The sequence below is a fragment of the Mobula birostris genome, chromosome 13, assembly GCF_030028105.1.
Source record: "Mobula birostris isolate sMobBir1 chromosome 13, sMobBir1.hap1, whole genome shotgun sequence".
Lineage (NCBI taxonomy): Eukaryota > Metazoa > Chordata > Chondrichthyes > Myliobatiformes > Myliobatidae > Mobula > Mobula birostris.
The window spans coordinates 109,858,923-109,885,249 of record NC_092382.1 but is presented as its reverse complement, the minus strand read 5'-3'; the positions used below and the strand labels follow the sequence as shown (position 1 = coordinate 109,885,249).

The following is a 26,327-nucleotide window of genomic DNA, read 5'->3' as shown; positions in this document are numbered from 1 at the left end:
CGCTCTGTGTCTGACTCCGGGAGTGTGTGATGGGACGGTGTGGAGGGAGCTTCACTCTGTGTCTGACCACGGGAGTGTGTTGTGGGTCGGTATTGTTCCGAACTCGCAGGTTTCGTTTACTGTGGATTGTCGCTTTAAGAGCGCCAGAGGGAGGCGGGGCAATGATGTCAGTCACTGGCTGCCGTGGTTTGTGAAGATTAAACACAGTGAGAGAGAGAGAGAGAGAGAGAGAGAGAGAGAGAGAGAGAGAGAGAGAGAGAGAGACGGAAACACTGGAAGCCGATACCTCAGCTTGTCGCAGCTAAGACTTCGAGCTTTCCTCTGCCCACAAGAGGGGTTTAAACATTGGAACACGATGCACAACGAATGTGTGACCGTCACTTTGTTCGATCCATAGGAGTGGATTTTAGGTTGCCTGGGTATGCTGTGTGGTAATCTCTGCAAGACGATATTCCCGTGACAGGTCACTTTCGGTGATAATTCGTATGTGCATTTGGAACGTCATGTCAGACAAGACCTACGGCGACTGTCATCTCGTTTTACCAGCGTGAACCCTGTGGAATATTTTGTACTTAACTTTTCTATACGTTTTACCTTGGATTACAAATGTCTCTCTCCCATAATTTATTTCGTAGATTACTGAACATTCCTACTTTACCACCTGAAGACATTAAGACTTCCCACGCCCCACGCCCCTTCCAAGCTCAATAGTTATATTTACACACACACCTACACATAATACCGTTAACTTTTGTTCATCTTGTTAAAGTTACTATATTATAGGTAGCTACTAATAAAGATAGTGATTTTAATATCAAAACCGGACTCGCACATTTCTAGGGATGTACGGTGTCGAGCATTTTGTCTTGTCGCATGGCCGCCTGGTGTGGAGGCTGCAACGCAGAGGGTCGCCATGGACCATAGAAGGTTCTAGACTCAGCCAGCTCCATCACGGACGCGACCCTCTCCTCCATCGTGGACATGTTGAAGAAGGAATGACTTGGGAAGACCGCATCCATCAGCGAGGACCATCTCCCGCCGGGAAATGCCCTGTGCTGATCGGTACCACCGGGGAGGGGTACAGGAGCCGGGAAACTCAACAATTTACAAGCAGTTGCTTCCCCTCCGACATCAGATTGCGAACGCTCCCTGAACACTTAAACACTCCCTCGGTATTCACCTTTTTGCAGTATTTATTAATTTTCCCAATTGTCGTGAATTTTATATCTTTGTACCGCGCTGAAGCTACGTTGTGGTTGTACAAAAGGTCGGTGAGGCCGCGCTGGGAGTTTGGTCTTCAGTTCTGGTCGCGCTGCTGTAGGAAAGATGTCACTGAGCTGGAAAGAGTGCAGAGGGAGATTTACGAGGATGGTGCCGGGACTCGAGGGTCTGAGTTATGGAGAGAGAGCAAGAAGGACGGGACTTCGTTCCTTGAAGCGTAGGTATGAAGCCAGGAGAGGCACAGACAGTGTGAATGTGCACAGTCTTTTTCCTTTGTGTTGGTGAACTGAGGGCCAGTGCGCACAGAATTGAGGCGAGAGCGGGTGGAGGGAACCGAGAGAGGAGAGGCGGAGAATGTGGTCCGAGGAGGAGAGGAAGAGGGAGAAAGGGAATGAGTTAGAGAGAAGAAAGGGAAGAAGAGAAGAGGAGTAGAAAGGGGGTGTAACTGGGCGGGAGCGGGGGAGAGCGGCACAGGGAGGGGAGAAATGTGGAGTAGTGGGGGAGAATGGCGATGCGAGTAGAGGAGGAAAATAGGATAGGAGGGAGGGTAGAGAGGGAGGGAATGGATGAAATTATGGGGGAGTGAGAATGGGGTAGATTGAATGCGGAGACGTGGAGTGTCGTCACATGATTGAAGTCGGCCAGTCAGGTTCTGGACAGAGACGTTGGATCTCTTCAGGAATATCCGGGTATAAAAGTGCAGACTTCTCGCAGATGAATCTGTGTTTCCTTTCGAAAATGATATTCTGTTGGTACGAGTGGGACTTACTGCAGTTGGGCGATCCATGGGACATCTCGTAGAGAAGATAAGAGGTCACATTCCTATCAAAGAGGGTTAGACAGTTTCAACAGAGACAAAACAGATCTAGCAGACAACCGGAGACCGTTGCCAAACTAATCCCATTAATTTGTGCTATCCCCACAGCTCCATGTCAGTCTCTAACTAATCTCATAACACCGCGCTCTCCCCACAGCCCCGACTACATCGCCGTGCGAATCCCACTGCATCACTCTCTCCGACAGTACCGAGTCAGTTTCCAAACTAATCCCACTCTACCACCCTTTCCCGCCCACCTTGCATCAGTCTCCAAACTTCTCTCACTGACCCACTCTCTCCCCACAGATCTGTGTCAGAACTCAAACTAATATCAGTGCCCGACTCTCTCCCCACGGACCTGTGTCAGTCTCCAAACTTATCCCACTGACCCACTCTCTCCCCGCGGCCTTGTGTCAGTCTGAAAACTAACCCCACCGTCCGACTCTTTCCCTACGGCCTCGAGTCACTCCCACACTAACGACCCGTAACAGTCCAAACCTCACCCGTCTGCGCATTTTCCAATCCAGTAGGAGCCGTGTTCATCGTCGATAAAATTGGAAACAAAATCCTGTGAAATAAAATCCCTTCGATTACTGTGCATGTAACGCCCTGGGAAATGTTACTGCTGATGTAATGGTTTCTCTGCAGCAGCAGTGTTTTGGGGTTTTATTGTTGATTAGTGCGATCGTGAACAATAGCCAGATCAGAAATGCTGCTCAAGTCAACTAGTTCCCAGAGAGAACTCGGAAAGGCCAAACAGGTGGTTCACTGCTGCTCAACGATAAAACATAAAAATATCATATATACTCTTGAGAAGCATTAAAAAGTAGTAGAAATACTGGAGTCATGATGATTATGATGGCCTCCGCTGGACAGAGGGAATTATGTTGTTCTCCTGTTAAGGATCCGGCCTGGACACTGGGTCGAAGGGCCTCTGCTGGTAGCTCTGGATCACGACAGTCTTTAACTTCTGTTATCTTTTACCTGGCCATGTGGGTTCTGGCCCAGCCCCTTTCCTTTTTTTGGAATTCCTCCAATTACCTGCTCGTCTCCTCATTTGCGCCCACCTGTTTCTAATTTTCACTCATTACCCCGCTCATTTCAACCCCGCCTTGACTAGCATTCTCTGCCAGTTCGTCCCAGTTCTGACCTGTGTCGTTCGAGTCCGTCATCACGGCCTCTGCCAACCGATTTTGCCTGATTCTGTGTCTTGGATTTTGCCCGTGGTTGCACCTAATTTTTGCCTGTGCGCTCTGGATTTGTCTGCCGTCGCCTGACTGCCTTTCCTGGTTAAGACCTCTGCCTGCCATTTTGGATTCGTGTCTTCATTCTGTTTTTGAAAGACTGTTGCCTTTGTGGTCGCTAATAAATCCTGGTGAAAAAGTATTCATTGGTCTGCACTTGAGTCCCACCGAAACCCGACACCTCCATAATTCAAAGAAATTGAAGGATAAGTTTTTAGGGCGACAAAACGTGACGGGAGCACTTGGAACTAACAACTAATCCCTATCGGGATAAAACAGCACCTGTTTTTTTTTTTTTTTTCCCCGCACTTTTTTCCGGCAGTTTAAGGATTAAGTCCAGCCGGAACATAACTCACAAGCGCTCTTGAAAGTCAGGTATTAACCCTACCTGCGAAAAACCAAGCATTGCCATCCGGGTCCCCTTCATGATCGCTTATGAAGAAGCATGTGACTTCCCTCCCAGAGAGGATAGGAGTTTGTGCACCCGGCTCTTGAAGGCTTGGACCCATCGTCGCAGTTGTTTCCAACCACAGCATCTGGAAGGCTGTTCCACATTCTGATCGCACAGTGAAGGAAGCTTCTATCCAGTGTCTCGCATCAGGCATAGAAAGAGCATGAACATGCATCGATAAACTAGATCGTGCGGTGCGCCGTCTCTCAGAAGCTGAAGACAGCATGACGCGAGGTTCTGCAGGGCTGTGGCTGGTCTGCATTTTGTATAACAGAGTAGCTGCAGCAGGCTGTCGTCTGTGCTGGAAGCTGCTGACAGATAGATTCTCTCGAGCTGTTCTGACTAGTGATAACGGACCCTTGGGACTGTGTGGCCTCCCACGATGGGGATGGTTTAATTTCTTGTGTGTCCGGGAGCCTGGGTTCGATGGCTTTTGTTCGAGAAAAGATGCCGAGAGACGATGCCAGAACGGGGAAGTCGGAGACTGCAGGCTTGAGCGGACTTGGAATGGCGTCGAGAGGTGACGACGCCCGTGGGAAATCGATGGAGAACGAACGGACGGGAAAAGAGTGAGCTACAGCGAGCGCTTTAGACTGTTTCTTTAAAATGGGCCCTTTTTCTCTTTGTTTTCGATGCTAGCCCTACAGTTAAATTAAGAACCCTGAAGCTCTATAGTTTAATTGCATACGGTGCACTGCTCGCTATTTCGTGGGATTGATTTGTAACCGGGCAACACATCACGGTACATCCACACAAACGAGATTTCTCAGTTTGGACGGGCCGGAGGCAGTGTTCCCCCCGACCCCCAGACAAACGCATGCTGGTCGAACCTGAGGGTAACAATTACCCTCTCTCCATGCCTGACGGCAGGAAAAAGTGAAGAGATGAGACAGAGATGGAATGACCCAGCGTCTGATCCTTGGACTGCGTGATGGGACTTTGTGGAGGGAACTTCACTCTGTGCCTGATCTCGGTACTGTGTGATGGGGCGGTGTGGAGGGACTTAATTCTGTCAGACTCAAAAAGCTCTATATTTGTACCGTGGAGAACATTCTGACAGGCTGTATCACTGTCTGGTATGGAGGGGCTACTGCACAGGACCAAGAGAAGCTGCAGAAGTCCATAATTCTAGTCAGCTCCATCTTGGGAATTAACCTGCAAAGTACCCAGGACATCTTCAGGGAGCACTGTCTCAGAAAGGCAGCGTCCATTATTAAGGACGTCTACCACCCTGCGCATGGCTTTTCTCACTGTTACCATCAGGTAGGAGGTACAGAGGCCTGAAGGCACACACTCAATAATTCAGGAGCAACTTCTTCCCCTCCACGATCCGATTCCTGAATGGACTTTGAGGATTTGGACATTACTTCACTTTTTACAACATTTTTTCTACACAGTTTAAATAATTAATATACGTGATTGATTTGTTGTTGTTTTTTTCATTATGTTTTATATTTTTATTATTCTCTCTCTCTCTCTCTTTGCTGGATTATGTGTTGCATTGAACTGCTGCTGCTAAGTTAACAAGTTTCACGTCACATTCCGGTGACAATAAACCTGATTCTGATTCTGATTCTGGAGGGAGTCCCAATCCGTGTCTATCCCCGGGATGTGTGAGGGACGGTGTGCAATGATTGAATCTTTGTTAAACCCCGGGAGTGTATGATTGTTCTCCATATCGCTTCTCACGGTGTGACACATACCTTTTCCTTGTTTGAATTGATTTCGAGGAGACTTGCATCAACGTTTGAACAATGATTCCTCGCTGCATCATAAGATTTCTCCAAGGTGGATATGAAATAACACCGATCTGCGTTTTCGGTCCAGTTCCCAGGACACCTTTCCTCTGCAAATCAGGAACGAAGAACAGTGAATCTCCCTCCATTGCTCCCATCGCACACTCCCGGAGTCAGAGGTGGAGTGAAGCTCCTTCCACAGCATCATTTCACAGCCCACAGAGGTTAGACGCAGATTGACACTCCCTCCGTACAGTCCCATCACACTCCCAGGTGTTGAATACAGTGTGAGCATCGCATTGCACTGTCCCATCAGACACTCCCGGTATAATACAGAGTGATTTCCCTCCGCACTCTCCCAAGACAAATTACTGGGGTCAGAAACAGAGTGATGTTCCCAACATAGCATCCCATCGTAAACTCACTATATCATTCACAGAGTAAAGTTCACTCCACACTGTCCCGTCTTGCATACCCAAGTTTAGACACAGAGTGAAGCTCTATCCACACCGTCCCATCACACACTCCCGGGGTCAGACACAGCGTGAAGCACCCGTTCGCATTGTCCCATCACACACTCCCGGGGTCTGACACAGAGTGATGCTCCCTCTGCACCGTCCCATCACACACTCCCGTGCTCAGACACAGAGTGAATCTCCCTCTGCACCGTCCCATCACACACTCCTGGGGTCAGACACAGAGTGAAGCCCCCTCTGCACCGTCCCGTCGCACACTCCCGGATTCAGAGTAAAACTCTCTCTCCACGGTGTCACAAAACCATTCATTGATCAGACATGGGGTGAAGCTCTCTGGATCCTGTCATATCATACAACCCGCCTGTCAGAAACAGGGTGAAGCTGGATCCATACCGTCACATTAGTGATTCACGGAGCCAGACATAGCGTAAAGCAGTAATGTTACGTCTCACAATCCCGTGGGGAGACACAGAGTGACACCACCTCCACAACGTCCGATCACACTCTCCGGGGTTCAGTAATGAAGTGAAACTTCCTCCACGCAACACCATCACACACTCACCGGTCAAACACAGAGTGAATCCCCTTCCATAACATCTCTTCACGCACTCCCGATGTCAAGCACAGAGTGACGCTTCCTCTCTCTATGCCTGGTCTGTGATGAAGAGCGGGTTAATAAGGGGGATGACGCCTCACCTCTTCTGCTGATCAAGAATTCACAGATTTGAGCCATGCTGTTCTTGACGGATCTGAGCTTCGTTTTTATCTCAGTGATCTGGTGCCGGAGATCGTTGTGCATTCGTACAAGAACGGACAGATTGGTTTTGAGCGCAGTAAGATTCTTGAGACAGGTTTTCTCGGAGTGATTCAGGTGGGATATCTCAGAGACCTTGGTTTGAAGGGTTGAGTTTAACTCATGGCAGTTTTGGTCGAGGGTGGTCTGAGACTGACGAATCTGTGATACTGAGAGAGATGGTGAAGGATGTTTAGCGTTTACAGTGACACGTGAGTCAGCATCATGCTACCGAGCGGGTCACAGAGAGTGTTATGCCAGTGTCACGGTGAATGGTGTCACACTGAGAGGCGTCGGCGTGTCGTGTCACGCTGAGGGGTTTATCAATGTCCCAGTGAAGGTTTTGTTGTTATATTGGGTGTCTGCGGCAGTATCGTGAGGTGCATATTCGAGTTGCAGTGAGGGACGTGTCGGTGTCACTGTGATAGGTGTTTCTGAGCCCCGGCGAGAGTTGTACCGGGTCACAATGAAATGAATCTCGATGGCACGGCGAGGGAAATGTCAGAGTGAGGGACCTTGTGACGTCACGGTGAGTGGAGTAACTGTGTCATGGTGTGGGGTGTGCTAGTCTCACAGAGAGGGGTGTGTCTGTGTCACGGTGAGAGGCATGTCATGGCCACGGTGCGTGTGACCGTGTCAGAATGAGGTGTGGGAACTGTGTCCAGTTCTGGTCACCTCACTATAGGAAGGATGTGGAAGCATTGGAAAGGGTACAGAGGAGATTTACCAGGATGCTGGCTGGTTTAGAAAGTATGCATTATGATCAGAGATTAAGGGAGCTAGTGCTTTACTCTTTGGAGAGAAGGAGGATGAGAGGAGACATGATAGGGGTGTACAAGATAATAACAGGAATTGATAGAGTGGATAGCCAGCGCCTCTTCCCCAGGGCACCACTGCTCAATACAAGAGGACATGGCTTTAAGGTAAGGGGTGGGAAGTTCAAGGGGGATATTAGAGGAAGGTTTTTAACTCAGAGAGTGGTTGGTGCGTGGAATGCACTGCCTGAGTCAGTGGTGGAAGCAGATACACTAGTGAAATTTAAGAGACTACCAGACAGGTATCAGGAGGAAATTTAAAGTGGGGGCTTATATGAAAGGCAGGGTTTGAGGTTCGGCACAACATTGTGGGCCGAAGAGCCTGTACTGTGCTGTACTAATCTGTGTTCTATGTTCTATGTTCTGTGTAATTGCCTTAGTGAGCGGTGCATCGGTGTTATGTTGAGCGGTGATACTGTCTCGGTAAGGGGTGTTACAGTGACGTGTGGGTCTTTGTCATGAGGCGGTGCTGAGAGGATCACGTTGAGGAATGTGAAGGTGTCACGGTGTACAGTACCTCAGTGTCAGAATGAAGAACGTTTCGGTGTCATTGTGAGGTGTGTTTCGGTGTCGCCTTGAGGAGTTTATCAGTGAATCGGTCAGGGGTATGTCGATGTTAGAGTGAGTGTTACGTTGCGGTCAGTGTGACTGCCACGTGTTGTCACGGCGATGTTCCGCATCCGTGCTGCGGTCAGCAGTGTATCTGTGTCTCGTGGATGGTCGTGACAGTGCTACGGTGACAGCATTGTTCATGTTATGGTGAAAGGCGTGACGGTGTCAGGGTGTGTCTTCATTGTGTTCAGGTGAAGACCGTGTCTTTATCACGGTTAGGGATGTGTCCGTGATATGGTGGTCGGTTTTAATCCTTGTTACAGTAAGGGGCGTGTCGGTGTCGCTGTGGTGTTTTACAATAACAATTTATTCCACTCTCTTTATTTATGGTCTGACTCCACACGGAGACCGTTCCACTCACCATGGATCGAGAGTCCGATCACTATCAAGATGAGGGCGGACGTGACTAGGCAGAGTAGGCAGATCAGACGGAACGGTCTATTTCCGATCTTCAGTTTCGACTCCTGTTCATGCGCACCTGTGGAGAGACCATACGGCCATAGGACCATATGATATGGGAGCAGACGTAGGACATTCGGACCTTCGAGTCTTCTCGGATATTGAATCATGGGCTGATCTAATTCTACCAGTCATCCCCACTCGCCTGCCTTCTCCCCATACCCTTTGAAACGTTAGCTAATCAAGAACGTATCTATCTCTACCTTAAATGCACCCAATGACTTGGCTTCCACAGCTGCTTGTGGTAAAGAAAATCCACAGATTACCACCCTCTGACGAAACGAATTTCACCGCATCTAAGTTCTAAAAGGACGCCTTTCAATCCTGAAGTCGTGCCCTCTTGTCCTAGACCCCGCTACCATGGGAAATAACATTTCCATATCTAATCTGTTCAGGCCTTTCAACATTGGAAAAGTTTCAATGAGGTCCCCCCTCATTCTACTGAGCTCCAGGGAAGGCAGCCCAAGAGCTGCCAGATGTTCCTCATCGAGATCTTTTCTGAACCATGTCTTATGGTTTTTGATGCCTCAACATCACATTGCAGTTCTTACATTCTAGACCTTTAGAAATGAATGTCAACATTTCTTTCGCTTTTTCCACCACCCAGTGAACCTGGAGATTAACCTTTAGGGTATCTTGCACAAGTACTTCCAAGTCCCTTTGCCTTTCGGCATTTTGAATTCTCTCACCATTTAAATAGTAATCTGCGTGCTTATTTCATCCACAATAGTGCATGATCATACAGTTTCCAGCATCGCATTTCATTTGGCACGTCTTTGTCCATTCCCCTAAACTGTCTAAGTCTCTCTGTTTCCTCAACACCACCTGCTCATCCACATATCTTTTTATCATCGGAAATTTATACAAGAAATCCATGAATCCTATCGCCTAAATCATTGACAAACATCGTAAAGATCAGCCGTCCCAACACCGACCCCTGTGGAACTCCTGATGCCTCGGCAATCTCTCGGCCCAATTCCTTCACAGCCCGAGGGTGTATTCCATCAGGTCCAGGAGACCACAAGATTATGATACATGCGATCTACGGACTATTGGCCGTCTGGATTCAGAGATGATTAATTGTTCACGGTTCTATAATTGTTTGCCCGCTTTGTTCTTTTTTTCACACTTTGGATACATGACGGACTTAACTCTGTCATTTCTCCAACCGTATCTGTGACTGATTTATGTCCCATTGAATATTTTTGCCAGTTTTCAACACGATCCACAATGACACCCATAGAACATAGAATAATACAGCACAGTACAGGCCCTTCGGCCCACAATGTTGTGCGACTCTCAAACCCTGCCTTCCACATAACGCTAAACATTAAATTCCGCCATATATATGTCCACTAGTCTCTTAAATTTCACTACTGTCTGCCTCCACCATTGACTCAGGCAGTGTATTCCACGCACCAACCACTCTCTGAGTAAAAATACTTCCTCTAATATCCCCCTTGAACTTCCCACCCCTTACATTAAATCCATGACCTCTACAATTGAGCAGTGAGGCCCTGGGGAAGAGGCACTCCATCTATTCTTCTTGATATCTTGTATACGTCTTTCCTATCTCCTCTAATAGTCCTTCTCTCCAAAGAGTAAAGCCTTAGCTCCCTTCATATCTGATCATAATCCATACTCTCTGAACCAGGCAGCATCCTGGTAAATCTTGCCCGTACCCTTTCCAATGCTTCCACGTCCTTGCAGTAGTGAGACGACCAAAATTGGACACAGTACCCCAAGTGTGGCTTAGCCAAAGTTTTATAGAACTGCATGGTTACCTTACGACTCTTAAAACTCTATTCCTCGACTGATGAAAGCTAACACCTCATACGCTTTCCTAACTACCCTATCTACCTGTGAAGCAACTTTCAGGGATGTCTGGACATGCACCCCCAGAGCCCTCTGCTCCTCCACACTATCAAGTTTCCTGCCATTTACTTTGCACTCTGCCTTGCTGTTTGTCCTTCCAAAGTGTATCACCTCACACTTCTGCGGGCTGAACTCCATCTGCCTCTTCTCAGCCGACTTCTGCATCCCATAAATGTCTCTCTGCAATCTTCGACAATCCTCTACACTATCTACAGCACCTCCAACCTTTGTCTCGTTTGCAAACTTGCCAACACACCCTTCTACCCCAACATCCATATCGTTATCACGAAAAGTAGAGATCCCAGAACCGATCCTTGTGGGACACCACTAGTCACAACCCTCCAATCCGAATGTATTCCTTCCATTATGACACTGTGCCTTCTGCAGGCAAACCAATTCTGAATCCACCTGGTAAAACGTCCTTGGATCCCATGTCTTCTGACTTTCTGAATAAGCCTACCGTGTGGATCCTTGTTAAGTGCCTTACTAAAATCCATATAGATCACGTCCACTGCACTACCCTCATCTATATGCCTGGTCACCTCTTCAAAGAACTCTATCAGGATTGTTAGACACGATCTATCCTTCACAAAGCCATGCTGACTGTTCCATGATTCTCTAAATGCCCATAGATCCTTTCTCTAAGAATCATTTCCAATCGTTTTCCCACCACCAACGTGAGGCTCACTGGTCTACAATTAACCGGACTATCCATACAACCTTTTTTGTACAAGGGGACAAACCTCATTGCCTCCAATCCTCCGGTGCCATTCCCTTAGACAACGAGGACATAATGTTCCTCGCTAAAGGCTCAGCAATCCCTTCCCTCGCCTCGTTAAGCAGCCTGGGGAATATTCTGTCAGGCCCCAGGGACTTATCCGTCCTAATGGATTTTAACAACTCCAACACCTCCTATGCCTTGATATCTACATACTTCAGAGCATCAACCTCCCTCATGTTGTCCGCACCGTCATCAAGTTCCCTCTCATTGGCGAATACCGTCGAGAAACATTCATTGAGGACCTCTCTCGCTTCCACAGACTCCAGGAACATCTTCCCAACTTTATCTCTAAACGGTCCTGTCATCCTGTTGTTCTTCATATCACTGAATCGTCGCATCGTGCAACTCATGAAACTGAGCAACGCACCCATCTACAAATTCATCCCGATTATTTATAAATAGCACAGTCTGGAGGTGCAATGAGCTCCCAGGAAAGTGGTCGAGGCAGATGAATTATTCCAGTCAAAGGGAAAAGAATAGAACAGAATAGAATAGAAAACCTACAGCACAATACAGGCCCTTCGGCCTACAAGTTGTGACGTACATGTCCTCCCTTAGAAATTTCTGGGCTTACCGATACCCCTCTATGTTACTGAGCTCCATGTCGCAATCCAAAGGTCTCTTAAAAGACTCTATCGTATCCGCCTCCACCACTGTTGCCGGCAGCCCATTCCACGCACTCACCACTCTCTGAGTGAAAAACATAGCCCTGACATCTCCCCCGTACTTACTCCCCAGCACCTTAAAACTGTGTCCTCTTGTGGCGACCATTTCAGCCCTGGGGGAAAAAGCCACTGACTGTCCACACCATCAATGCCTCTCGTCATCTTACATACAAGATAATAAAGGGAACGATTACAAAAGGTTCAGAGAGCTCGGTAATGTTAGAGCTCGAAAAGATTATAAGTCTGATAGGAAGAATCTTAAGAAGGAAATTAGGAGACACAGAAGGGGGCATGAGAAGGCGCTGGCGGGCAGGATCAAGGAAACGCCAAAGGCATTGTCCAAGCATGTGAAGAGCAAGGGGTAAGACGCGAAAGAAAAGGACCTATCAAATGTGACAGTGGGAAAGTGAGTATGGAACCGGAGGAAATAGCAAAGGAAGTTACTGAAAACTTTATTTCAATATTCACTACGGAAAATGACCTCGGTGATTGTAGTGATGACTTGCAACAGGCTGAAAGGCTTGAGAATGTAGGCATTAAGAAAGAGGATGTGTTGGAGCTTTTGGAAAACACTAAGTTGGATAAATCGCCGGGACCAGATGAGATGTACCCCAGGCTACTGTGAGGCGGGGGAGAAGATTGCTGAGCCTCTGCCGATGATCTTTGCATCATCAATGGTGAGGGAGAGATTCCGGAGGACTGGAGCGTTGCGTATATTGCTCATTTATTCAAGAAATTGAGTTGAGATAGCTCAAAAAAATTATAGACCACAGAGTTTGACCTCAGTAGTTGGTAAGTTGATGGATAAGATCTTGAGAGTCAGGAATTATGAACATTTGGAAACGTACAACATGATTAGGTGTAGTCAGCATGGATTTGTCATAGGCAGTTCATACCTTACGAGCCTGATTGAAATTTTTGAGGATGAGACTAAACACATTGATGAAGGAACAGCAGTAGGTGCAGTGGAAATGGATTTCAGCAAGGCCTTTGATAAGGTACCGCATGCAAGGCTTATTGAGATAGTATGGAGGCATTGTATCCAAGGGGGCATTGTTTTGTGGATCCAGAACTGGCTTGCCCACAGAAGGAGAAGTCAGGTTGTAGACGGGTCACATTTTGCATGTAGGTCGGTCACCAGCCGTGTGCCTCAGGGATCTGTGTTGGGTCCCCTGCTATTGGTGAATTATATAAATGACCTGGATCAGGAAATGGAGGGAAGGGTTAGAAAGTTTGCTGATGTCACAAAGGTTGGAGGTGTTGTGGATAGTGCGGACGGCTGTCAGAAGTTACTGCGAAGCATTGATATGCTGCAAAACTGGGCTTAGAAGTGGCAGATTGAGTTCAACCCAGGTAAGTGTGATGTGGTTCATTGTGGTAGGTCAAATATGATGGCAGAATATGATATTAATGTTATGACGCTTGGCAGTGTGGAGGATCGGAGGGATTTTGGGGTCCGGGTCCATAACAAACTCCAATGAGCTGCGCGGGTTGACCCTGTCGTTAAGAAGGCGTATGGTGGATCGGCCTTCATCAATAGTGAAATTTAATTTAGTAGCTGCGAGGAGTTGTTGAAGCATGTATTGGACCCCGGTCAAACTTGGAGTACTGTGCTCAGTTCTGGTCGCCTCAATACAGGAAGGATGTGGAAGCCCTAGAAAGGGTGCAGAGGAAATTTACAAGGATGTGGCCGGGATTGGGAAGCATGCCGTATGAGAATAGGTTGAGTGAACACGACCTTTTCTCCTTGGAGTGACGGAGGATGAGCGGTGATCTCAGAGAGGTGTATAGGATGATGAGAGGCATTGATCGTGTGGATAGTCAGAGGCTTTTTTCCAGGGCTGAAATCGTTGCCACAAGAGGACACATGTTCAAGGTGTTGGGGAGTAGGTACAGAGGAGATGCCAGGGGTAACTTCTTTACTCAGAGAGTGGTGAGTGCGTGGATTGGGCTGCCGGCAACGGTGGTGGAGGAGTATACGACAGGGTATTTTTAGAGACTTTTCGATAGGTACATGGAGCTTAGTCAATTAGAGGGGTATAGGTAAGCGTAGTAATTTCTAAGGTAGAGACATGTTCGGCACAACTCTGTAGGCCGAAGGGTCTGTATTGCGCTGTAGGTGTTCTATGTATCTATGTTTCTAATTAGAAATTTGAATATCTTGAGCGAATGACATCACTACTGTGAACTCTGACCTGTTTGTGCAGTGGTTGGCATCCCTCCGGATCCCGAGGCAATGGGAGGATCCTCGCGCTCATCGATGTCTTCCCCAATGTTCAACTCTGGGCTGGTGGCGGTCAGGCCGTCTGGGAGAGAAAGTCAGACAGGCAGATTAGGGAGAGATTGAGAAAGGGGTAGAAAATGGGGGAGAGAGTCGCGGAGAGAGAGAAAAGACAGCAGAAGAGAGAGGGGGTAAGCGAGGCGGATGGGGGCTGAAAGAGAGGGTGATTGAGAAGGGAGAGTGTGCGGAGATCTGTGGGAGAAGGATGGAGAAGAGAGAGAAGATGGTATTAGAGAGGGGAAAGAGCGAGAGGAGAAACCATCGGGGAGAGGGAGATAGAGCTGGATAGGGAGGAGCGGAAAGCGTGGAGGGGAGATGAGCGGAATACAGGCACACAGAGAAGTGGGCAGAACGACTGTGGTTCAGGAAGGGATGACAGTGAACGGAGAGGGTGAAGATAAGGGAACAGTGTGAGACAGTAGGGGAAAGAGTTTGAGAGAGGGACGGGGTGATAAAGGAGGAGGAGAGGGAGGGAGGGAGAGAGGGTAGAGAGAGAGAGGTGAAGAGTGAGAGAAAGGGACCGTGGCAAGTGAAGGAGAGAAAGAGAATGAGGTTTGAAAAGGGAGAGAGTGTTTTAATTTATACTGTGCTCCCTCCTCACCGTTTCTCCCACTGTCCTCACTCCTCACCACCCCGGCATATACATCACAGACAGAAGAGGTCCCAGCGGAATGCTACAGCTACAGATCCCTTCATTGGAGTAGAACAGGGTAAAAGAGTAACAGAATGCAGAGTAAAGTGTCACAGTTACAGAGGAAGTTCAGTTCATGCAGTCAATAAGGTGCAAGGGCGACGGCGAGGTAAACTTTGAAGTCAAGAATACAACTTATCAGAATAGTGGTCTATTAAATTGTCTGATGAAGCAGGTTAGAAACTGTCTTTGAGGCTGGTGAAACGTGCTTTACTATCTTCCACCGATAGGTGGTGATATAGGGTAATACAATTATCCAGGGTGGATGGGAATCTTTATTCGGCTGTCTGCTGTAGCGACGCAGCGGGAAGTGCCGAGAGAGTCCGTGGAGCTGAAACTGGTGCCCCTGATCTGCTGAGCTGTTTCCTGGACTCTCTGCAGTTTAGTTGCGGTCACGGACGGAGTAGTTTCCCTCAAGTCGAGCTGCATTGTGATTGGATGCTTTCGGTGGTGCCTCGAGAAAGATGGGCGAGGTCCTACAGGAACATACCAAGCTGACTGAGGAGCCAAGAAGGCTGACGAGGGCAGGGCAGTGGAGATAAAGTATAGGGACTCTAGTAAGTCTAACTAATTCCTCCTCTTGATAGGCTATTCTGTATAATGGTGTGGAGCCCAGGGAGATTTGACTGACTAATTTGTTTTCATATTCCAGGAAGACAAACAAAGGTAAAGGTTCACACTGAACTGGAGGGTCCCTGGAGAGAGTTGAGGAGCAAAGAGACACCGGTCTGCAGGTACATGGATCTCTGAAAGTGGAGTCACAGGTACACAGGGCGGTGAATGGGGCGTCTGACACGCCGATCTTCATCAGTAAGGACACCGAGTAGAGGAATGGGGAGGCCCCGTTGCAGATGAACATGGTGTCGGCGAGGCTGCACTTCGAGGACGGGGTCCAGTTTTGCTCGCCCTGCTGTCGGAAGGATATTATTTGCTGGCCAGAAAGAAATGCAGTTGAAGATTGGTGATATCAAATGAATCAGGGACAATAGATGCAGTTGGCTTTGCTCCTGCCGCGAGGGAGGAGAGGGAGGCTGCCATTTCAAGAAGAGATTGTGTTCTCCATTTTGTGTGTTAGTCGCTTGGTTGATGCGAAATTTAAAGTAGACACAGTGATGTCACAGGCAATCTCCTGAACTAAGGGATCATTTCCAAATAAGACGTCATTTGTGAGGCGTTATTTGATTGGGTAGAACACGCGGAATTGTGAATGTTGGTCTGCGAGCCATAAATTACAGATTGTGACTTGCTGCTAAATGGAGATTAAATGGAGTAGGGCCAATGGAAATGTGTTAAAGTCAGACACGTGACCACTAGCCAATGACACTGGAATGCAATTCATGATTTCGGAAAAAAAAGACGTTTCAAGTTTGCTGCCAGAGGTCACTGAGAAACAGAACAACTAAATCTTGGACATGTGGAAAGTCAAAACGCCTACGAAGAACATGTGGCCAGCAGCAAAAACTCCTTTGTACCTAGTAATAACTTTTCTGTACTTTGACCGAGCATGAAAGGTCAGGATAACTTAGCTGGTACGGAGGCCGGCTAGTGACGCAATAGCATCAGCGCCGGATCCGGAGCCAAAGTTCTCGAGTTCGAATCCAAGACGGGCCACATCCACCAACACCCCACCCCCCGGACACGCTTTCCATCCGTGCCGGGTTGAGGGTGAAAAAAAAAGGCTCGAGGCCTGGTTAATCTGAAAGGAGACCAATCCTGACACTACGCCAAACAAGAATGGCTGACTGCCAAACAAGAATGGCTGGCTGAAAAATAAGCTGGTGCGGAGGCAATATTTCGTACTTTATCTATTTGTCAGATTAGACAATACGGGTACTTGACGGCAAATACAGATCGCCCTGTGCCTCCCTGATCATTATTAGCTGAGTCTTGCAACACTTTGAGCTGAAAAGAGTTGCAGATATTGACTGGACACCAGGGACTGAATTACTGAGAGAAGTCGGGCAGGTTGGGTCTTTATGTTGAGCTCAAGGATGACCTTACTGAGGTGTACAAAGCACGAGGGGCACAGATCGAGTAAATGAGCACAATCACATTCTCCAGGCCTGGAGAATCGAGGACCACAGCGTCCAGGGCGAAGATGAGAGGGGAAACAGATTTACTTGGGCAGCCGAGTGACAACCTTTTGTTACCCAGATGGTGGTCCGTCTATGGAACGAGTGCTCTGTTCAGAAGCATTAGGTATTGGAGACTTGGGTGCATGACTCGTGAAACGCTCCAGAATGACGTCATTACTGCGACCTCTGACCTGTCTGTGCAGTGATTGACAGTTCGCCGTGCCCCGGGGCGGTGGGAGGATCCTCGAAACCGGGGAATTATAGACCGGTTCGCCTAACATTGATGGTGGGGAAAATGCTAGAGTCAGTTATCAAGGATGTGATAACAACACAGTTGGAAAGCGGTGAAATCATCGGACAAAGTCAGCATTGATTTGTGAAAGGAAAATCGTGTCTGACGAATTTATAGAATTTTTTTGAGGATGTAACTAGTAGAGTGGATAGAGCAGAAGCAGTGGATGTGGTATATTTGGATTTTCAAAAGGCTTTTGACAAGGTCCCACACAGGAGGTTAGTGTGCAAACTTAAAACACACGGTATTGGGGGTAGGGTATTGATGTGGATAGAGAATTGGTTGGCAGACATGAAGCGAAGAGTGGTAACAAAAGGGACCTTTTCAGAATGGCAGGCAGCGACTAGTGGGGTACCGCAAGGCTCAGTGCTGGGATCCCAGTTGTTTACAATATATATTAATGTCTCAGATGAGGGAATTAAATGCAGCATCTCCAAGTTTGCGGGTGACACGAAGCTCGGCGGCAGTGTTAGCTGTGAGGAGGATGCTAAGTGGATGCAGAGTGACTTGGATAGGTTGGGTGAGTGGGCAAATTTATGGCAGATGCAATTTAATGTCGATAAATGTGAGGTTATCCACTTTGGTGGCAAAAACAGGAAAACAGTTTATTATTTGAATGGTGGCCGATTAGGAAAAGGGGAGGTGCAACGAGACCAGGGTGTCATTATACACCAGTCATTGAAAGTGGGCATGCAGGTACAGCAGGCGGTGAAAAAGGCGTATGGTATGCTGGCATTTATAGCAAGAGGATTCGAGTACAGGAGCAGGGAGGTACTACTGCAGTTGTACAAGGCCTTGGTGAGACCACACTTGGAGTATTGTGTGCAGATTTGGTCCCCTAATCTGAGGAAAGACATCCTTGCCATAGAGGGAGGACAAAGAAGGTTCAGCAGATTGATTCCTGGGATGTTAGGACTTTCATATGATGAAAGACCGGATCGACTAGGCTTATATTCGTTGGAATTTAGAAGATTGAGGAGGGATCTTATTGAAACGTATAAAATCCTAGAGGGATTGGATAGGCTAGATGCAAGAAGATTGTTCCCGATGTTGGAAGTGTCCAGATCGAGGGGTCACAGTTTGAGGATAAAGGGGAAGCCTTTTAGGGCTGAGATGAGGAAAAAACTTCTTCACACACAGAGTGGTGAATCTGTGGAATTCTCTGCCACAGGAAACAGTTGAGGCCAGTTCATTGGCTATATTTAAGAGGGAGTTAGATATGGCCCTTGTGGCTAAAGGGATCAGGGGGTATGGAGGGAAGGCTGGTACATGGTTCTGAGTTGGATGATCAGCCATGATCATACTGAATGCCGATGAGGCTCGAAGGGCCGAGTGACCTACTTCTGCACCTATTCTCTATGTTTCTGTGTTTCTATGAATACAGAATGGATCTATCTCTCCACACCCCCCCCCCCGCCTCCGTTTTACTGCCCCACTCACCGTTTGAAGGAGACTGCGGGCCCATTTCGGCGAGCTCCACATTCACGTCCATCTTGTTCAGGACTCTCTGTGTCTCTGAGCTCACGAAGGGGAAGGAGCCGTTATTAGAGGAAGTCCGTGTCGATAAGGCGGTCCGACTCCAGCAAACACCAGATGGACAGCTGACACAGAGATGAAGGCAGAGCAGGGAGAGGAAGTGCGGGGAGCACAGAGAAAGAGGATGTTGGAGAGGGAGGCCGAGCGATATTAGACTGGAGGGGAGTGGGGAGTGTTGAAAGTGTGGAGTAAGGGGAGGGAAGGGAGGAGACCGATTGGGAATCTGCAGAGACAGAGAGAAGTGGGCGGCAGTGTACAGATGCTACAGGAGCTGAGAGGAGGGAGACTGTGGAGTGAGAGATGGGAAAGAAGGGAAAGTAAGTGTGTAGAAGATGGTAAACGGGAGGAGGACGGAGTGAGGTAGAGAAATAGAGGGTGAGGAGATTTGGAGAGATTGGGAGAGAGAGAGAGAAAAGATGGCGGTGAACTGGAGAACAAGAGGGAGAGAGAGAAACGGAATGAGAGGGAGCGGGGAGGAGCAGAGGGAGGGGCAAATGGAGCACTAAAGAGAGGGCAGAGAGATGCGTGGGGAGGGTTGAAGGAGAGAAATGTAGACGAAGGACGTTGAGAGGAAAAAAATGTGTAGGGAAGGAGAAAAGAAATGGAAAGGAGGGATAAGATAATAAGGACAGTAGGAAATGAAGGAGAGACTTGTGTCACTCATATCGAACCTGTGTTTTCGGGGAGATGTGCATCCACCGTTGGTTCCTGGTTTACGCGTCCGACGCAGCCACTGCTCCTGCTAATCGCCGGACCGTCAGATCTGCAGTCTGCGAGAAAGCACGGCCCCAGGTCAAACCCCCACCGTGGTGAATAAGCCCTCCTCCTCCGAGTGGGGTAACATCTCCCCTCGAAACTAGTTCCCTCCACAGACTTTCTCCGCCTTCCTTGTCCAGTGGCGCACTCTCTCTTTCCTACTTTATACCATGGCATTCTCTCTCTCCCCTCTCTCTCTCTCTCTCTCTCTCTCTCTCTCTCTCTCTCTCTCTCTCTCTCTCTCTCTCTCTCACTCTCTCTCTCTCTCTCACTCTCTCTCACTCCCTCTCTCTCTCTCTCTTCTTTTTCTGTCCTCTCTCTCCTTCTCCTGTATCTCACTCTTGTTCTTCTCCAACATCTCCTCACTCTCCGCTTTCCCTCCCAGCATTCCTCCCTCTCTCTTTCCCTCCTACCTCTCTCCCCTCCTGAGTGAATGAGTGAATACAGTCCCAGGTGACTCAGTCTCCCCTTATTGTCTTATCCCCTCATCTCTGGAATTAACCTGGTGAGCTTCATCTGCACCGCCTCCAAATCCGCTACATTGTTCCGCAAGTACGGCGACTGGTACTGCACGCATACTACAGGTGTGTCCTCAGTAGTACCGTGAACAGTTGCGGCATAACGTCCCTGCTCTTAAATTCAGCCCCTCTCGCTATGAATGCCAGCATTCCATATAACCATATAACTATATATGGTTATCTGCCTTCCTGACAGCCTGCTGCACCTGCAAACCAGCCCTTTGTGATTCATGCACAGGAGCTTGTGAGTCCCTCTGCACAGTAGCAAGCTGCAATTTTTACCATTTAAATAATAAACTGCTCTCCCATTTTTCCTTCCAAAGTGGGTGACATCCCTTTTACCAACGTTGTACTCCATCTGCCAGACCCTCACCCACGCAGCTTAGCGATTAATGGGTCCCTTTCGGAATGGCAGGCGGTTACCAGCGGGGTACTGCAGGGTTCAGTGTTGGGCATGCAGCTGTTTACAATATATACTAATGATTTAGATGAAGGGATTAAAAGTAACATTAGCAAAATTGCTGATGACACAAGCTGGGTGGTAGTGTGAAATATGAGGAGGATGTTCTGAGAATGCAGGGTAGTTGGACAGGCTGGGTGAGTGGGCAGGTGCGTGGCAGATGCAATTTAATGTGGATAAATGTGTAGTTATCCACTTTGGTGGTAAGAACAAGAAGGCAGATTATTATCTAAATTGAGTCAAGTTAGGAAAAGGGGAAGTACAACGAGATGTACGTGTTCTTGTACATCAGTCACTGAAAGCAAGCATGTAAGTACAGCAGGCAGTGAAGAAAGCTAATGGCATGCTGGCCTTCATAGCAAGGGGAATTGAGTACAAGAGCAAAGAGATCCTTCTGCAGCTGTACAGGGCCCTGGTGAGACCACACTTGGAGTACTGTGTGCAGTTTTGGTCTCCAAATTTGAGGAAGGACATTCTTGCTATTGAGGGAGTGCAGCGTAGGTTCACAATGTTAATTCCCGGCATGGCGGGACTGTCATATGCCGAAAGATTGGAGCTACTGGGCTTGTATACTCTGGAATTCAGAAGGCTGAGAGGGGATCTTATTGAAACATATAAGCTCATTAAGGGATGGGACACGCTGGAGGCAGGAAGCATGTTCCCACTGATGGGTGAGTCCAGAACCAGAGGCCACAGTTTAAGAATTAGGGATAGGCCATTTAGAACGGAGTTGAGGAAAAAACTTTTTCACCCAGAGAGTGGTGGATGTATGGAATGCTATGCCCCAGAAGGCTGTGGAGGCCAAGTCTCTGGATGCTTTTAAGAAAGAGATGGATCGAGCTCTTAAAGATAGCGGAGGCGAAGTATATGGGGATAGGGCAGGAACTGGATACTGATTGTGATTGATCAGCCATGATCACAGTGAATGGCGGTGTTGGCTCGAAGGGCCGAATGGCCTACTCCTGCACCTATTGTCTATTGTCTATTGTCAACCTATCTATATCTCTCTGCAGACTCTCAGTATCTTCTACACACGTTGCTTTTCCAATCAATTTAGTATCATCAGAAAACCCAGATTCACGACACTGGATCCCCTCTTCCAGACTATTAATGTATATCGTGAACAGTCGCGTACCCAGCACCGACCCTCGCGCACACTGCTCATCACTGATTGCGAAACAGAGTGACACCCATGTATCCCATTCTCTGTTTTCTATTGGTTAAGCAATCCGATACCCATGGGAATCGCTCCTGCAGCCATCATTCAGTAATGCATGCAACATCATATTTCCCAGTCTGCAACAGCGCTAAATTCATCTTCTTATTCCGTGTACCGTGTGCATTCAAATATAACACCTTCAGTCCTGAAATCATCCGCGATTGTGTCCACCTTCTACATTGCAACTCATCCTATTGACTGCAAATTTGCCGTCAATAGCCTCTCCTCACGACACAAAGCCTCTGTTTGTAAACAGTTGCCTCATCTTCAAACCAATTATCCGCCTCTCCTGCCGCCTTCATTTATTGAAATATATGCAGCTCGGCACACTATTGAGAACATGTTTAACCGTTCTATTGCTAACTGTGTATTAGTTCTGACCACCATGATTCTGTAAGCCTCTCTAATAAAGTCTCTTACATTTCCCGGGTGATAGCATCTCTGAGGATTTATACTGGGCAACACATTGTCCCGCTGCGCTCTGTCTCTCTCCACAATAGGAAGACAGAGGCTGCAAATTCACTCGGTCTCCACCAGGCCTTGGACCAACTGGGAAAAAACAATACCTACGTCACGCTGCGATTTATTGACAACAGCTCAGCGCTCAGCACAGTCACGTCCTCAGTTCTATCCAACAGGCTGCAAAGCCTGGGACAGGCTATCTCCCTCTGCAACAGAACGTTTGAATTCCTCATCGGGAAACCGCAGTCAGTGCAGATCGCTCGTAGCATTTCCAATCTGCAGGTGGTGTTGAAGCCAGATTAGGGAACTGAGCAAAGCAGTAGCAGATGGAGTGTAGTGTGGGGAAGTATATTGTCACGTACCTTCTTAGAAAAGAAAAAAAAAATTATAAACGTTTTTTTCTAAACGGAGAGAAAAAAAATAGCTGAGGCGCAAAGGGACTTGTGGATCCTGTTGCACGATTCTCTGTTTGTTCACTTACAGGAGTCGGTGGTGAGAAAAGCAAATCAAATGCTCGCATTCCTTTCCAGAGGGCGAGATTATAAATGCAAAGGTTTGATTGTAAGGTTTTAAAAGACACTGGTGAGGCCTAAGTTGGGGTATATTGTGAGTCAATTTGTGCTCCTTTGACGAAAAGGATGTGCTAACTTTCGACGCTGTTCCATGGAGGTGAACGAAAATGATTGGAAACGTAGAAACATTGAAAACCTACAGCACAATACAGTCCCTTCGCCCACAGTGTTGTGACGAACATATCCCTGCCTCAGAAATTACTAGGCTTACCAATAGCCCTCTATATTTCTATGCTCCATGTATCGATCCAAAAGTCTCTTAAAATACTCTATCCTATCGGCCTCCACCACTGTTGCCGGCAGCCGATTCCACGCACTCACCACTCTGAGTGAAAAACTTACTACTGACATCTCCTCTTTACCTGCTCCCTGGCACCTTAAACCCCTGTCCCCTTGTGTCCCTTTGTCCGCTTTCAGCCCTGGGAAAAAGCCTCTGACTGTCCACGTGATCAATGCCTCTCATCATCTTATACACCTCTATCAGGTCACCTCTCATCTCCGTCGCTCCAAGGAGAAAAGTCCGAATACACTCAACCTATTCTCATTATGGATGCTCTCCAATCCAGGCAACATCCTTGTAAATCCCCTCTGCACCCTTTTGTTCCGGCATTGAAACACTTTTCACAGGAGGAGCATTTGATCTGGATCTGTACTCAATGGAATTCTGGAAAATGAGTGGAGACCTCACTGAAACCTATCAAATGTTCAAGATCCCCAATAGATTAGCTGTGGAGATAAGGCTTCCTACGTTGTGAGCGGAGGCGATAATAAAACTAGTCAACACGGCCTCAGGATGGAGGAATGTCCGTTTAAAAAGGAGATTGGCTCTCTTGGTCTAGTCCGTGAAGTCCACATTCCGCTTCACAGTCCGGTTCATCGTTCCTTATTCCAGGTTTTCTGGTTTTCCCTTTTTCTGTTTGCTGCTCTGATTGAAGAAGCTTATTCTAATTTTGGACTGGCTACATGAATAGCTCCTGGGTTCAGCTTCATTTAGACATAGACATAGAAGAGTACAGCAGAGTACAGGCCCTTCGGCCCACTATGTTGTGCCGACCATCAAACGCTGCCTCCCGTATAAACCCCGACTTAAATTTCATCATGCACCTGTCTAGCAGTCTCTTAAAGATCAGGTGTGTATCTGCCTCCACCACTGACAGTGGCAGCGCATTCCACGGACGAACCAATCTCTGAGTATAAAATAAAAACTTCCTCTAATATCCCCCTTGAACTTCCCACCCCTTACCTTAAAGCCATGTCCTCTGGATTGAGCAGTTGTGCCCAGGGTAAAAGGCGTTGGCTATCCACTCTATAAATTCCTATTATTATCTTGTACACGTCGATCATGTCACATCTCATTCTCCCTCTCTCCAAAGAGGAAAGCCCTAGCTCCCTTAATCTCTGATCATAATGGATACTCTCTAAACCAGGTAGTATTTTGGTAAATCACATCTGTACCCTTTCCCATGCTTCCCCATCCTTCCAACAGTGAGGCGACCAGAACTGGACACAGTACTCCAAATGTGGCCTAACCAGAGTTTTATAGAGCTACATCATTACATCGCGAATCTGAAACTCTATCCCTCGACTTATGAAACATAACACTTCTTAAGCTTTCTTAACTGCCCTATCTACCTGTGAGGCAACTTTCAGTGATCTGTTGTCATGTAGCTCCAGATCCCTCTATTCCTCCACACTACCAAGAATCCTGCCATTTTCTTTGTACTATGCCTTGGAGTTTGTCCTTCCAAAGTACACCACCTCACACTTCTCCTGGTTGAACTCCGTTTGCCACTTATCAGCCGATTTCTGCATCCTATCAATGTATCTCTGCAATCTTCGACAACCCTCTACACTATCTATAGCACCACCGACATTTGGGTCGTATGAAAACTTGCCAACCCACCCCTCTACCCCCACATACAGGTCGTTAATAAAATGACGAAAAGTACAGGTCCCAGAACAGATCCTTGTAGGGCACCACTAGTCACAATCCTCCAATCTGAATCTACTCCCTGTACCACGACCCTCTTTCTTCTGCAGACAAGCCAATTCTGATTCCATCTGGCCAAACTTCCCCGGATCCCATGCCTTCTAACTTTCTGAATAAGCCTACCGTGTGGAACCTTGTCACATGCCTTACTAAAATCCATATAGATCACATCCACTACACTACCCTCATCTATATACCTCGCCACCTCCTCAGAGAACTCTATACGGCTTGCTAAACACGATCAGTCCTTAACAAAGCCATGCTGCCTATCCCTGATCAGACCATGTTTCTCTAAACGCTCACAGAAACTATCTCTAAGAATCTTTTCGAACCGCTTTCCCACCGCAGTCGTAAGGCTCACTCTTCTATAATTACCCAGACTATCGCTACTACCTTTTTTGAACAAGGGGACAATATTCGCCTTCCTCCAATCCTCCGGCACAATTTCCGTGGACAACAAGGACATAAAGGTCCTAGTCAGAGACTCAGCAATCTCGTCCGTCACCTCATGGAGCAGCCTGGGGAATATTCCGTCAGGCCCTGGGGACTTATCCGTCCTAATATATTTTAACAACTCCAACACCTCCTCCCCCTTAATATTAACATGCTCCAGAACATCAACCTCACTCATATTGTCCTTACCATCATCAAGTTCCCTCTCATTGGTGAATACCGGATAGAAGTATTCATTGAGGACCTCGCTCACTTCCACAGCCTCCAGGCACATCTTCCAACCTTTATCTGTAATCGGTCCTACCTTCACTCCTGTCATCCTTTTTTTCTTCACGTAATTGAAAAATGTTTTGGGGTTTTCCTTTACCCTACTCGCCAAGGCCTTCTCATGCCCCCTTCTTGCTCTTCTCAGTCCCTTCTTAAGCTCCTTTCATGCTTCCCTATATTCCTCAATAGACCCATCTGATTCTTTCTTCCTGAACATCATGTATGCTTCCTTCTCCCACCTGACTAGATTTCCACCTCACTTGTCACCCATGGCTCCTTCACCCTACCATTCTTTATCTTCCTCACCGGGACAAATTTATCCCTAACATCCTGCAAGAGATCTCTAGACATCGACCACATGTCCATAGTACATTCCCCTGCACAAACATCATCCCAATTCATACTCACAAGTTCTAGCGTTATAACCTCATAACTTGCCTTTCCCCAATTAAACTTTTCCCTGTCCTATCTGATTCTATCCTTTTCCATGATTATGCTAAAAGCTAAGGTGCGGTGGTCCCTGTCCCCGCGATGCTCACCCACTGAGAGATCTGTGACCTGACCCGGTTCATTACCTAATACTAGAACTAGTATGGCATTCCCCCTAGTCGGCCTGTCCACATACTATGACAGGAATCCGTCCTGGACACACATAACAATCTCTGCCCCCATCCAAATCTCTGGAACTAATCAGGTGCCAATCAATATAAGGGAAGTTAAAGTCACCCATGGTAACAACCCTGTTATCTTTGCACTTTTCCAAAATCTGCCTCCCAATCTGCTCCTCTGACTCTCTGCTGCTTCCAGGGG

At 47.6% G+C, this 26,327-nt stretch overlaps 1 protein-coding gene across 1 annotated transcript; it reads right to left on the bottom strand.

Annotated features, from left to right (window-relative positions):
• Positions 1 to 1,208: 1,208 nt before the first annotated feature.
• Positions 1,209 to 25,524, bottom strand: LOC140208154 (uncharacterized). Its single transcript, XM_072276635.1, has 8 exons — positions 25,440 to 25,524; positions 19,492 to 19,590; positions 14,141 to 14,251; positions 8,527 to 8,643; positions 6,642 to 6,908; positions 5,437 to 5,579; positions 2,542 to 2,606; positions 1,209 to 2,043 (listed from the first exon to the last, which is right to left on the bottom strand). Exons 1-8 carry the CDS (start codon positions 25,522 to 25,524, stop codon positions 1,845 to 1,847), a joined length of 1,086 nt encoding a protein of 361 aa, XP_072132736.1. The 3' UTR covers positions 1,209 to 1,844.
• Between the last annotated feature and the right edge of the window lie 803 nt (positions 25,525 to 26,327).

Coding starts and splice junctions, on each gene's coding strand:
- LOC140208154 (XM_072276635.1), bottom strand. CDS start 25,524: ATGTGCCTGGAGGCTGTGGAAGTGAGCGAGGTCCTCAATGAATACTTC. Junction 19,591..25,439: donor TGAGAGGGAACTTGATGATG/GTAAGGACAATA, acceptor GCTTTCTCGCAG/ACTGCAGATCTGACGGTCCG. Junction 6,909..8,526: donor GATCGGACTCTCGATCCATG/GTGAGTGGAACG, acceptor CATCTCTCTCAG/TATCACAGATTCGTCAGTCT.